General features: G+C 43.2%; 1 protein-coding gene across 1 annotated transcript in view; it reads right to left on the bottom strand.

The window, feature by feature from the left end:
* The window catches only part of TET2 (tet methylcytosine dioxygenase 2), a 93,588-nt gene extending 84,293 nt beyond the window's left edge, over positions 1–9,295 (bottom strand). Inside the window, exon 1 of the mRNA XM_030190763.1 lies at positions 5,962–9,295. Coding sequence (XP_030046623.1) covers positions 5,962–9,235 — 3,274 coding nt within the window. The 5' untranslated portion in view covers positions 9,236–9,295. The remainder of the gene's footprint in view (positions 1–5,961) is intronic.
* Between the last annotated feature and the right edge of the window lie 5,230 nt (positions 9,296–14,525).

The raw sequence follows: 14,525 nt of genomic DNA, 5'->3' as shown, positions 1-14,525 counted from the left end.
GCCTCAGGGTGTGGTCCATAAACACTAATCTCAAGTCCGGTCACGCTCCTTGCGCCACGCTCCTCTCTGTTCATAATGTTTGACTGCATGTTTAAATAATCAGTTCTGGGATTATTACCAGTTGTTTAGTTAGCTAAATCGGTGCCGGCACTGAATATTACCACTGCCTGCATAATTTCTGACTCCTTCCCAACTTGCCTTTGGACCGCCTCAGCACTAACCTGCAAGTGGAGGAGTGGCCTAATGGTTAGTGCAGCAGGCTTCAATCCCAGCATCCTGGGCTCAGTTCCCACTGCAGCTCCTTGTGACCCTAGGCAAGTCACTTAACCCTCCATTGCCTCAAGCATGAAAACAGATTGTGAACCCTCTAGGGACAGAGAAAGCACCTGCTTGCAATGTGAAACTGTTCTCTGCTTTGAACTTGATGGGTAAGCAGATTATAAATTCCAGAATTAAATTAAGTACCACAGAGATCAAAGGCAGTATTTAGTTAAGTGGTACTGAATATCATCTCCTGGGCTACCATGATTTAAATGGGCAGAGGGCTCTCTTTCCCAGCTAAATCACTTCAAAAATCAACATCATTCTAGCTTATGAACCCCAGAAAGAAGTGCTTTCCCGGTATGATACACTTATTACTATGAGCATTACCAGTAAATTTGAGAGATTGAGATTCTACACCACATACCCTGGATTAGATATAAGGCTAATTACTGTCATGGCACATGCAAAATTAACTCTTATGGAGCCATTACCTGAAGAGAATTATTCACAAGAAAATACAGGGGTCTGACACTGAACAGGTGGTGCTCAGCGTTTCGCTGGTCGCCTCTAGCGTTATCCTCAGAAATTCAGTGCCGAGCCACATCTGGTCTTCAGAATTGAATTTCTGGGTTTATGGATCCAGCTAAACAAGTTAAGAGGCCCTTTTACAAAGGTGCGGGTAGGGCTACCAAGTGGGTAGTGTGTGCTAAATTGGCCCCAGTGCTGGGGAAGCGCAGGAGCCCGGGGGCAGTTCTGAAGTTGACGCCTACAGTTTCCCGCAGTAGAAAACAATTTTCTATTTTCTACTGCGTAGGGCGATCCCAAAGGTAATAGTCAGCGTGGTCACATTGCCGCATGCTGCCCTTACCACCTTCTAAAGAGGTGGTGGTAAGGGGCTCAGGCAGTAAATAGCGGTGCACTAATTTTAATAGTAGCGCACAGCTATTTACTGCCTCATTTTTAAAAAGTCCTTTTTCCTGCCGGGGTAAAAAGTGGCCCAGCGCTCACCAATTTCATGCACCAAAACTAGCGTGGGCCACTTTTAACGTGACTTAGTAAATAGGCCCCTAAGTGCGATGTTGAGCATTTAACCGGCATGGTATAAAGATAGGACTGACTTTATTCCGCCAGTGTTGTTATGCTCATATTAGCCCTCTCCTCAAGTCACTTCACTGGCTTTCTATCCATTTCCGCATACAGTTCAAACTCCTCTTATTGACTTATAAGTGCATTCACTCTGCAGCTCCTCAGTACCTCTCTACTCTCATCTCTCCCTACATTCCTTCCAGGAACTCCGTTCACTGGGTAAATCTCTCTTATCTGCACCCTTCTCCTCCACTGCTAACTCCAGACTCCGTTCCTTTTATCTTGCTGCACCATATGCCTGGAATAGACTTCCTGAGCCTGTTTGTCAAGCTCCATCTCTGGCCGTCTTCAAATCTAAGCTAAAAGCCCACCTTTTTGATGCTGCTTTTAACTCCTAACCCTTATTCACTTGTTCAAAACCCTTATTTCATCATCCTCACTTTAATATTCCCTTATCTCTTGTTTGTCCTGTTTGTCTGTCCTAATTAGATTGTAAACTCTGTGGTGCTGGGACTGTCTCTTTATGTTCAAGTGTACAGCACTGCGTACGTCTAGTAGCACTATAGAAATGATAAGTAGTAGTAGTAATATGTGGTGACCTTGGATGGTTAAGTGCTGAATATCGGCACTTAACCGGCCAAGTACTGACTCCTCCCCAGAACGCCCCCAAAATAGCTGGTTTTACATTAGTGAATCTACTAAATGCTGCTGAAAATGAGCACTTAGCCCTAAGCAAACTATCTAAACAGTCAGGATATGTTTCTGGCTGGTTAAATCGCTTTGAATTTCAACTTTGTAGAAAATAGCCCAAGAGACTTGTCTGATTCATTTTTTCTCCTCTGGTTCCTAAATCTTCTCAGGCCAGTGGTTCCCAAACCTGATCCGGGAGGCAGTGGCGTATCAAGGGGGGGGGGGGGCGGTGGGGGCGGTCCGCTCTGGGTGCACGCCACTGGGGAGGGTGCCGCGCGCCTGTCGGCTCTTTGTTTTCATGCTCCCTCTGCCCCGGAACAGGTTACTTCCTGTTCCGGGGCAGAGGGAGCATGGAAACGAAGAGCCGACAGGCGCGTGGCACGCGCCCCCAGTGGTGTGCACCCGGGGGGGTTCTTTCGCCGGGGGGTCGCGCTGCACCGGGGGGGGGGGGTTATTTTGCCGGGGGGGGGGGGGGCGCTGTACCCGAGGGGGAAGGGCGCATCGGCGATCCGCCCCGGGTGTCAGCGCCCCTAGGAACGCCATTGCCGGGAGGCACCCCAGCAAATCAGGTTTTCAGGACATCCACAATGAATATTCATGAAAGAGATTGACAAGCAGAGGAGGCAGTGTATGCAAATCTCTCTCTCATGAATATTCATTGTGGATATCTTGAAAACCTTACTGGTTGGGGTGCCTCCAGGACCAGGTTTGGGAGCCACTGGAATAGGCATTCATCTCAATGATTTTCACCTTGGACTGAATGTACTTGAAAGCCAAGTGATAGAAAATTAGTTACAAAGAAATGTAGAGCTGCAGCTCACTCAGTTGTCTTTAATTTGGAAAGTTTTCTACTGCAAAAGTATAAGAACAGACACACACACACACACACACACACACACACACACACACACACACACACACACACACACACACACACACACACACACACACACACACACACACACACACTTTTTAAGAAAAAAAGATCACACACACACACACACACACACACACACACACACACACACACACACACACACACACACACACACACACACTTTTTAAGAAAAAAAGATCATTATATAAAATTCCAACATTTTGAAGGCCTCTTTTTTTTCTATCTGCTGCTGCTCCTGTGTAACAGGCCAGATGAATTGAAATAAACTGCTGTAGTAAAAGAAAACTGTTTCAGCTTATGAAACAAGCAGGTTTAACATTTGTGAGCTATAAATATGATTGTGGAAGTAATTTGTCTTTCTATGGTAAAACCGAAAGCTAAAAGGCCAATTTTCAGTCATGGGTGAGCTCCTAATCCATGTGGCCATATTTTGGTCACCTAGGAATATCCAAATGTTCAGCTGAACTTTGGAGCTTAGGTTCTTGGCTATTAATTTGCCTAAACCTGGGACTCCAGAATTTAGCTGCCTAGAATTAGAATGGCCAGTCTTAGATGAAAATAAAACCTTTTTCTCCACTCACCAGGCTGACCTACTTCCCTATAGCTGAAGTCAGAAAGTAGACAATCCCTCTTGGCATCCTATATCCCTCTTGGTTATGGAAGGGGGGTAAAGGGTACAGCGAGCCCCACTTCCCGCATCCCCATTCTTCCTGTAGAAGGCAACAACTGAAACTGGGAGCCAGACAGACACTGACAAAACCCTTACCTCCCCCTGTATATGGAAATAATAGGCAGTAGAACTGAGTGTGATCCTGGGGCCAAAGCTCTACCAATACTGTGCCCATAATAGCATCATCAGTTAGAGAGCTTGGGGTGGAGATGGAAATTGGCTTGCTTAGCCTCGCCAACCAAAAAAGGTGCTCCACTACTCCTAGCAAAAATTAAAGTGTGTGTGTGTGTGTGAGAGAGAGAGGGGGGGGGGGGGTTGGGGGGTAGGGAAACAGGCTAAAAATGAGCGTCAGCGTGCAGAGGAGGAGCAAGAAGAAAGAAAAGCAGGGGGCAGGCAGCGAACGTGGCTGTGCCGAAGACCTGCGCTGAAGAAGGCTTCAGGTGGCGGGGGTTGGGGACCCCTGCCAGCCAAACCAGGGGTCTGGATGAAATTTGCAGGGGCCCAGGTCCCCATGGCCCCCAGTAGCTACACCCCTAGCCCTAAATGTGTATCCTCCTCCCAGCTTAGTTTCAGGAGGCTAATGAGTGGTTAGAGGAAGGAGGCAGTCAGAGAGGAGCATGGGAAGCTACTCGCTTCACTTTTGACAAGCTACAGTGGAGAAGGAGTGTCCATTTCGGTCTTCACTTTCTGTATTCAGTAGTGGGAGGACTGTCTGATCTCTGACATCACTTTTGCAAGTGCTGAAAGGGAGCAAACTGTTGGGGATGATGCTTTGACAAGCAATGAGAGGGAGGCACTGGTAAGGGGATGTTAGTAGTCCTCTGGCTGAACTTTTCAATGCCATGAAAGTGTCTGGGCAGCCTGACTTATTTATTTATTTATTTATAAGGGTTTACTAAGTGTCTTTATGAAGTGATTCACTCAATGTGGTGTACAACAGGTATAACTACAGAGCTGCTCTGGCAGTGCTGAGATTTATACTGAAAATCACTGCTAGTTGCTCAATGTCCTTTTCTGATCTGGCTATGCCTCAGGCCACACCCACTCTATAAGTTCCTAAAGTTAGTGTTATGATTCTGTCAAAATCTTGCTAGTCAGACAGGGGAATGCTTGAAACCGCTCCTGATTGGTCTGTCAGGGGCTGCGCTGATGTCAGTCTGTCTATTTAAGCTCATCCCTTCCATCAACCCATGCTTTGGCGTTTACTCCAGATCTGCTGAAGCCTTCCTTTGCTCTGTGTGAGCTGTTAGTTCTGTGCTTGTGTGCTTGTGTGGAGCTGTTGCTCCTCTCCTGGCTGTAGTTTCTATTGCTCTGTCTCTGTATGCTTGTGTTTAATTACCCCTCTCCCTACACCTGGAGATCTCTGTTTAGCTCGGGTCCGAGTGGTGAGTTACCTCTCGTTCTGTTCCAGTTTCTTGTTTTCTGCCTTCCTTCAGTGTTCCCTTTGTCCTGAGTTTGTTCTGCCTGTCAGGTCCTGTCCTTTGTTTCTCTCAGTGGGGGTTGTTTGTTTGTTTTTCATTTGTTTGTTTTTCTTTGTGCTCCTTAACCTGTTGTCTGCAGTATTCCCTGCCTCAAGTTTCTGTTTATGTGCTGAGCTGAGTTTAACCCTTTGTCTGCAGAGCTTCTATGCTTCCCTGTTGTCTGCAGTGTTCCCCTCCTCAGGTTTCTGTTTGTGTGCTGTGCTGGGTTTAACCCTTAGTCTGCAAAGTTTCTCTGGCAGTTATCTGTTTAATGCAGTTTTCCCTTGGTGACTGTTCCAGTACTTCCCTTACTGTACTGCCTCCTGTTTACTGAGCACTGTTCCTTCCCTGTTTTGCTGAGGGCCTCTGCCTACTGTATCGTATCTCAGTCCCTCACTTGTCGTGTTCCTGTGCATGCTACCCTTTCTCCTTGACTGCCAGCAGTGAGGGTGTTGCTAGTGTTCCGGTCCCCAGACGGGGACATCTAGCTTAGTCTCTTTCTCCCTACCCTAAGTATGACTCGGTTCCAGGTAGGCCTTGAGGCCCGTCTGAATGCCCTATCTTCCCCATTCTGGAAGTGTAAGGTTGGTTGCGTGTGTGTGCAGGGATTGGTAGCTGGGGTCGTGTATAGTGCCTGTTCAGTCCATCCTAGGCCTTGGTCTAAAAGCTATACTAGGCCTCGGCCTAGGTCCAAGGGCTCACGTCCAGACTAACAGAAACCTAGGGGAAAGCTGGTGTCTACATTTAGGAATTCAACTCTATCAGTTCTTAAAAGGGGTAGTTTAGGAACCTAAGTTCCAAACTTAGAAGCCCAAGATTCCCCATAAACAGCAGCTCAAGGTCCAATAGCCCATATATAGCTAATTTTTACTCATTAAAATTCTTTTACTTACCCACACAGCTGCATGGTGGGAACTCATACTGTGTCTTAAAGGGTGTATCCAGTAGGTTCTTTATGGGTGTATCCAATAATTTTGAGGGTGACTCTAAAAAATGATTAAGAATAGATCCCACGGTTCTCTTTGTGGGTGTTTTCTCCATGGAAGGGGTTGTTGATTGCTGTAATGTGGGCATGCGGCAGTCCAGTTCTTCAGCATTGGTGCGTGTAGATAAAATGGTGACAGAGCCTGAGGTTTCAACTTTCACATGCCTGGGTGATTTGATATTAAGAGTGTGGTAATCAAATGGTGATTTCACATGGAATTTTTTCAGCTGCTGCTCCATCGTCTGAATGATGCTCTGTGGCTGTGCACTCTCACAACCATAATGTTGGATCTCGTGCTTAATTGGTTTCTCCCACACTTGGTTTTCCAGCTTTCCATTTGGTGGAGGCATGCAGGTGTCTGACTGTGAGCTGCTTTCAGCTTTGATAGGCACTTGCATGCTGTTGAAGCCCTCATATCTTTGCTGTTCTAGATTATGTAACAAATGCCATCTAAGTGCTGCATGCTTTTCAACAAAATCCCCTGGGTTTTGGAGGTGGGACGGAAGATGACTTTCTCTCTGATCCTGAGCAAGTTGAGGTATCTGTTGGCGTTGGGGTAAGTAACTTTGCTGGCTTTGTGCAGGCTTCTCGGGGGCAGTAGCTTGGTTCAGGTTGCTGTATTCCTGAATGTGTTTGAGTGGTTGTTGTAAAGCTGCAGCCAGGTTGATTTGCTGCTCCTGCTTAGGGTAGGAAGGAGGGGAATCTTGCTTTGCGGACACACTGTTTGAGTAGTCCTGCACATTTTGCAAGTCCTTTGAATTGAATAATGAATATAGTTTATGGTTTGTGAGCTTTTCGTTTTTCTCAGGAGCCAGAGGGATTTGTTTTGGACAGGAGTGTTGCATATCTTTTGCATGGATGTGATTGTGATGGGAGTATTTGCTGCTTAACTTCTGTGCCTTCTCTATTCCCACTTGGGGCATGTGTGGTTGAAATTCATTGCCTTTTGGATATGGATTTTCAGTTTGTATGTGTTCTTCTGCTTTAATCCGTTTAAATGGTTGTTCATCAGTTTGTTGGTGACTGTTGATAGGGGAGTGGGGAAAGATCTGTGCCAAATGTTCCATACTTTTAACTTGCTGCACCTGTTGCTTTGAGGTTAGTTGGGCACTCTGGGACACTTGGGCTTGCTGTGGCTTGGTGGATTCTTGCTTCAGTGGGTGGTATAAGGCGTGGGACTGAAAGAATTGCTCATTCTCTACTGTTTCAGGATTTAAGTGCTGCTGTTTTATGTGAGAGCCCCAAACCTGCTCCGTTTGCTGCTCTTGTCTGGGATATGTAAGAAAGTGCTGTGAGCTCTGTGGCTGTCCCTGGGACTGTACTGGAGATTCTAGCTTTGTGTGGCACTCCGGAGGAGACTTCATTTGGCACGCCAGCTGCAGGTTAGCTGTATCCTGCTCATGTGCCATTTCAGTTTTATGCAACTGCTGATTTTGTTCTTGTTCTATTAATTTCTCAGCTGGAACACCATTCAGATCATGGGGATTTTTAGCAGGACATTGCAGTTGCAGCAATTCATTTTCACGACTACAGAACCGGAGAACAGATTTCAGGGATGTCTCATTAGGTTTCTGGGTAGAGAGTGTATGATAAGAGGGACAGAAACTCAAATTCATCTTATTTGAGCTCAGGTAAGGATGTGTTTGCAGATTACGGCGCTTGGCTTTGTGAGGGGAAGGCATCTCTCTTTCATTCTCAGTGAGGTTCTTGGGTTCTTTTTGTTCTAGAGCAGTCCGATAGTGCAGAAACAGCTCTGTACTACTTCCATTCATTTGTAGACCTTGAGAGTGATGATCTGATGACTGTTTCATTCCTTCAGAGCAGTTCTGTGTTAAAGAGGTGGGAGATGCTAAGGTGGGACTTGCATTGCCCATCTGTTGAGAACCTTGCCGTGCGTGTGGAAAAAACTGTTGAGAGTTTTGAAGTTGCTCAGATAGAGCTGGGCTCCATGATTTTAGTTCACCTTGATTCCCTGCTTTGTTCCCTCTTGCCCTTAAATGATTCCAACTGCTTTGGTTTTGAGAGGAATATTGTCTTTCCCTAACACCAGTATCCAGAGTGCTGTTAATTTCTAATGAAGTGCGAGAATCTTTGCTAAATGCTAACTGATGCTTGAAGAAAGAACTGCTAGGTTCTGCTTTTTCTGAAAAATCTCCTGTAATACTGATCTGAGACTGCAGGTTGCTGCTAGTACTTTCAGCAAGATCACTGGTGACAGCCTTCTCCATATTCTCTTGCCTGTTGGCGCTTCCTGCTGGTAAGGTCTGTGGATTAGAGTCTTGCATTTGTCGCTCTACCTGTTGATTATGTATTTTAAGCGAACAGCTAGCCATTGTTGGATGCTCTTTGCTGACATTTCCCTTTTTCTGCACCACAACGGTTGCTGCAGCTGGCACCTGAGGCAGCTCTGAATTAGAACTCCATGGGGAAGTAATCTGCCCTGAGGTATGGGATTTCTGGACTGTCTCAGGAGAGATCCCATTTGTAGCATCAGTACAATTGTTAATGGCATTTATGTGAGATGTCTTTTCCTGGAGTTCACTAGCTGAATTCTCCACGGAGTATGTAGAAACAGTAGCACCATTAGGTATTGGCACAATCTTGTTTTTAAGACAAAAGACAGTGCCCTTGTTTTGGTAGTTAACGTTTTTCTTTGCCAGTTCATTCTGAGTATGGAAAAAGGGAGAATCTGATCCATCGCCATTAGAGCTTGAACAGTTTGTGAGCTCAAAAGATGCAATTTCCTGTTCTGTAGTTCTTGTGGTTTTCTTCTCATTGCACGAATTAAAGATGTTCACTTGATCACAATTTTTCCCTATGGCATTTGTTTCTCCATTGACCCCTTCACCTGTTCTGATCTTCTTGCCTTGCTGAAGCCCAAGCAATGATGGTTCACTGACAATGCGTTTTATTCCACCATTTTGCGTGTACTTTGAATGTTCTGTCTTTCCATTTGTAAGGCTTGGATAAATGTGTTTCTTCTTGTTTCCTTTCATATGAAGGATTCCATAGTTGTTTTTCCATTTTTCACCACTGAGGTGAAAATGACCATTCTCTGTTACTGGGCTACCATTCTGTCGCTTTACTGATAATACGTCTGATTGGCAAACAGGAGAAGGATGCAGTGTTAGGAATGGATTCAGTCTATTGCCCTCAGCCTGGTTGGTTCTATCCTGTTCCATTTGTTTTTTTCCGCGGCCATCCACAAGGCTGCTCTTTAAGTGTACCTGAAAGATGAAAAGATAATAAATTATTATTATTATTACTGCTTTACAGCAAATACCTCCTGAAAGTTTTTTCTAGTTGTAATAACCTAGATTTATAGCAATCATAAATGGGGCACTTAATCTGTATCTAGATTATGAGTTCTTATATTTGATATTTTTTATATTAAAAGATAAATATATATAATTTAAAAATATTTTCCTATGTTCTTACTCAAATGTTTTTTTTTCTTTTATAGACCTATTCTCTTTAGAAAGAATGAAAGATTTGGAAGTATGAAACTAGCAGAAACATAGGGGTAATTTTGATAGACTCATGTTTTGCATAAAATTATGATGTATGGGTCAATGTTATAGGATGCAACCAGGGCAACTGCCCTGGGTTTCATGCCACAGAGTGCCCCAAAGCCTGCCTAAAGTTGAATATATAGTACACTGCCAAACATGGGAGCTTCATTCCAAATTTTTGCCTTGGGCCCAAGCATCTTTAACAGTGGCCCTGCCTTCTCTGATATTCTTGTTCCCAAGTTGCAACAGGTATATAATCCATTTCTAGCTCAAGAGGTAGTTATGGGGGGGCTTCTCTGAAGCTAAAAGAGTGATGCTTCTGAAATTTGGTGAAGATCATACTACAGTTCGAAAATGATAGATGTGTTTAGGAATGGGCCGTCATTTGTAATAACATAGGAAATGTCACTGACATCTTATTTGCGTGCCATTACCAAATAAATAGAAACAGAAACACATTTAGGGTGTGAGGAAGTAGAATATTTGCAAAAGTTATTAAGGGCAATCTGATTACTGAGTTAGCTTGAAAGGGTCTGTTTGAACTAGTCCCCTTAGATTCAAAACTGTATAGAGAGGAAAGGTCCCACTTAACTTTCTTTCTGAGAAGTTCTGAGAGAAGAGAACATTTCTCTGGTAAGTGAACATTATTTTGCTCTGTTCTTTGGCAACTTAAAGATTGGGGATTTAAAGGAGGAATTGTAGGTTATTGATAGGCAGAATTAAAAAAAAAAAAAAAAAGCAAACTTTATCAACTAGTCTCCATACCCTCCCCCCCCTAGATTTAAAACTTGAACTTTGTACCATAGCATTAACAGATAGCCTCTAGCAGGCACAGCAGGGCCTACTTCAGTCTTGGGAGGGGGGGGGGGGGGGGTGGAGAGAGAAGCAAGCATTATTAACTAGTTTCCATAGTGCACAACCCTTTTCCTACAGTTTTAAACTGAAACTTTCTCTAGAGGTAGAAAGTTTTCCCATAGTTTTAAACTGAAACTTTTTCTAGAGGTAGAAACCTAACAGCCAAAGAACATTAAAAAGAATAGTAGCAAGGCTCACATTTTGTTCTAAAAGACAGTTAATTTTCTGTTTTTTTGGCTGCTGGAAAGGTAGCACTGCTGCTGACCTGAATTAGGTGTTAATTAAGGTGTGAGGAAGTAGAATATTTGCAAAGGTTATTAAGGGCAATCTGATTACTGAGTTAGCTTGAACTTTCTGCCACAGCCTGCAGCATTAACAGAAAGCCTCTAGAAGGCACAGCAGGACCTAGTTTAGTTTTCAATCCCACTCACCCTTCCCAACTCCTGCCCACCCCTAGCACAATTCTTCATTTATAGTCAGTTATTCTAATTAAGATAACAAGGGAGGCGTGCTCTTATGGAGTTTTAATTACATTTCATTACTTTCTAAGAAGAAAACACTAAATAAATCATGTGGAGGGGCATAATCGAGTGGCGCCCAAGTTTTCTTGAGGATGTCCTTGAAGCTAGAGTAGCAGACTTGGAAGAGCTGAGGGAGACAGAGAGGTATATAGAGGAGACCTACAGGGAAGTTGTAGAGAAGTCCCACCTCCAGTCTGGCAGCCCCTGTACTGCCTTGGAGGAGGGTTTTTTCCTAGAAGGAGAGCATCACCCTGGTGAAGTAGGAAGTACTCCTGTAGCCAGCACCTGCCCACCAGGAGATGTACTATCCTCTTGCACTGAGGATATGTCTTCAAGAACTTCTGCCCAGGCAGGAAGGGTTAGGACAGCTGTTGTAATTTGTGATTTGATCATTAGGCATGTAGATAGCTGGGTGGCTGGTGGATGTGAAGATCACCTGGTCACTTGCTTGCCTGGTGCGAAGGTAGTAGACCTTACGCGTTACATAGACAGGATGTTAGATAGTGCTGGGGAGGAGCCGGCTGTCTTGGTACATGTGGGTACCAATAACATAGTAAAATGTGTTGTCATTTGTTGTTATTAGTTGAAATAGTGAGCACTGTGAGGGAAATTCTCAAAAGGCGCTGGGATGATGCTCGTGAAGTACAAATTCTACAATGGCAGCTGTGCGTTCAACTGCCATTGTAGAAATACTCCACAAAATATGCTATCACTGTTTCAGTAGAGGGGGTATCATTGTATATCATAAATTATTACCCAGCTCTCAAAAATTTCAATAGCTTCATTTGCATTCAAAGGTATTTATCACATTGTATAGGATCCTTCAGATTCCCCTGTCACCACCATACAGGCTAATATTGTGAGCCAGGCACTTTCATGGTGGGCAGGTATTCCTAATTTGATCCACAAAATTTAATAGCACTTAAACCAACTTTTTTTATCATATTTTTTCTTTTACTTAAACATAAGCACTTAGCTTTAATATGTAGCGTCGCTATGGACTCCTTCTTCAAAATACTTTAATAGAACTGCTCATTCATCAGAATTGTCAGGAGATATACCTTGATACAGCACTAGTTGTGAAACGTGAATTCATGTCGGTATGATATCTCCGATATCCCCTAACAGACCCCTGCATGGCTCCGTGACTTTTTTCTTGGGTCACCTCCCAGCGGAATCTATCCTTATCGCTTTTTTTTTATTAAGCAGGAATGATATGCTGACTCTCTTCAAGACAAGGTGGCTTAAAGAGTTACACTAGACTACAGTTTATGAGTTCAGTAAGGTAAGCCCAAAGGGATATATTCTATAAGCAGGACCTTAAAACATTGCTGTGAATTTAATGCACTTAGCGCGATTCTATAAAGTGTATGTGTCCTTTATAGAATCACGCTAAGGCATAAACCGCACCTAACTGTAGTCGCCTGCAATTAGGCCTGCTATGAGCAGGCTTAAATGCAGGCACCTACAGTTAAACGCAGTTTGGCCATATTCTATATCAATATGCATAACATTTGGTAACACCCCCAGAAACACCCATATCAATACCCAAAAATATGTACGCACGTTAGGATTAACACACACATCATTACAGAATATGATATGTGCATAAATCCGTATTATTGCCAATTAGTGCTATTGGCTGTTATCACCCAATTATCAGCGCCGAATGGCTTGCTACTCAGTTAAGTTACGTGCATTAAATTGGGCATGTGCCCAATTTAACATGTGTAACTCTTAGCACCATATATAGAATCTGGCCCAAAATGCTTATAGCAGATGTCTGCATCAGGAGACAATGTTGTCTGTCCTGACACAGCAGTAGCAGTCATCATCAAGGGCCTGGAGGCAGTGCAGATAATTTGGGAGGGAATCCCAAATTCTGTTTGTTCTTCCTTCAGCTTCAGGCAGATTTGGAACCCCTTATGACATAGGAGTCCAAGGTAATTGTCCTGGTTGTATTGATCTAAGGACATTTTGTAATTATATTATGAAAGATTCTTGAAGCAGCTTGCTTGGTTAAAGGTCCATTTATTTATTTTTTGTTTGTTTGTTTTTAAGATATTTATCCATTGATTTGTGTAGAGAAACAAATATGGCAAAAAGCCATGGGCTAAGTCAAACATAGCTCAACTGAGCAGAATCTACTGTGCCTCACATAAAGTGGTTAACTGGGTGCATGTCTTTCGAAGGGTGGTTAATAAACCCCAACAAATCAATCAATAAAAAAGTGCAATTGCAATATAAAAATAAAAGTAAAAAATTATTTGACGCTCTTAATTAGGACTATTAGAAGAAAGAGGGCAAAAAATAAAAAGTAAATAAAAACAGGTAAAGAATAGGGTGAAAATGTTTACTGGGAGATTAGACAAAGAAAATGGCAAAAGGTAGGGTTTGATTTATCCTCCTCAAAAAAGATTCTCAAAATGAAGGACAGTTAATCTGGTGATCACATGGATAACTTACTGCACCTGTAGAAAACCTTTCTTTAAAAGTGCCAGACTATTTTCTGAGAGTATGCATGAAGCAATCTCATCACTGACAATATGAATCTACTGAGACTGTTCATCTTCTGAGGAATCCTTACAACATCCCTCATTTCTGAAAGTAACAGAATCCTGTGACTCTAAGGAAATGATTTATACTGTAAAATTCTTAAGTATCTAAGAATTAACAAGTTTCAGTTTATGGTGAAAAAAAACAAATCCTAGTCTGTAATCTGTCTAAAGACTCTTTAGGGCCTAATTAATATTGGACATTTCCCATAATGCTGATTGGGGAAAAAAACTTAATGAATCAGGTCCTAAAGAGTATTAGAGAAACTTAATTAAGCGTAGGTAGACTTAATTACTCTATCTGTCCCTTGATCCTAATGGGGACAAATGGCTGTCTTTTTATGTTTTCTGTTGCTGCTTAGTGATTTTTTTTCCTGCTGCTTTACCTTGTTTATTCCAGAACCATCTATGTTTCTGAGTCATCTTGGGCCACTTTTTTAAAATACCTTAGAGCAGGATTGAGTCTTTTTTTGAAACTGGACCTGAAGTCTCCTGGTTCTATGGGAATGGGTAGTTCTAGAAATGCAGAGCTTCCATTTCAATAAATGCAGTGTTTGGAGAAAAGACATAAGCATATTTGTTATAGACCATCTGGAAAGCAGCACACTCCCAAAAATATTAACCAAAGCAGATTAGAATTATAAAAAATAGAACTTTGCTGTGTTAGACATCTTGAATGTATAGAAATAAAAGTTGATAAATAAAACAAGTTGAAAAGTGCACACTTACAGGCTTATTTTCGAAAAAGAAGGACGCCGATCTTTTCACACAAATCGCAAGATGGGCGTCCTTCTCACAGGGTCGCCGAAATCGGTATAATGGAAAGCCGATTTTGGGCGTCCCCAACTGCTTTCCGTCGCGGGGACGACCAAAGTTCCCAGGGGTGTGTCGGAGGCGTAGTGAAGGCGAGACTTGGGCGTGCCTAACACATGGGTGTCCTCGACCCATAATGGAAAAAAAAGGGTTCCCTGACGAACACTTGGATGACTTTACCTGGTCCTTTTTTTCTTATGACCAAGCCACAAAAAG

This window comes from Microcaecilia unicolor, chromosome 2 (genome assembly GCF_901765095.1).
Source record: "Microcaecilia unicolor chromosome 2, aMicUni1.1, whole genome shotgun sequence".
Classification (NCBI taxonomy): Eukaryota; Metazoa; Chordata; class Amphibia; order Gymnophiona; family Siphonopidae; genus Microcaecilia; species Microcaecilia unicolor.
The sequence above is the reverse complement of the archived record's forward strand: the minus strand, read 5'-3'. Positions and strand labels throughout refer to the sequence as shown.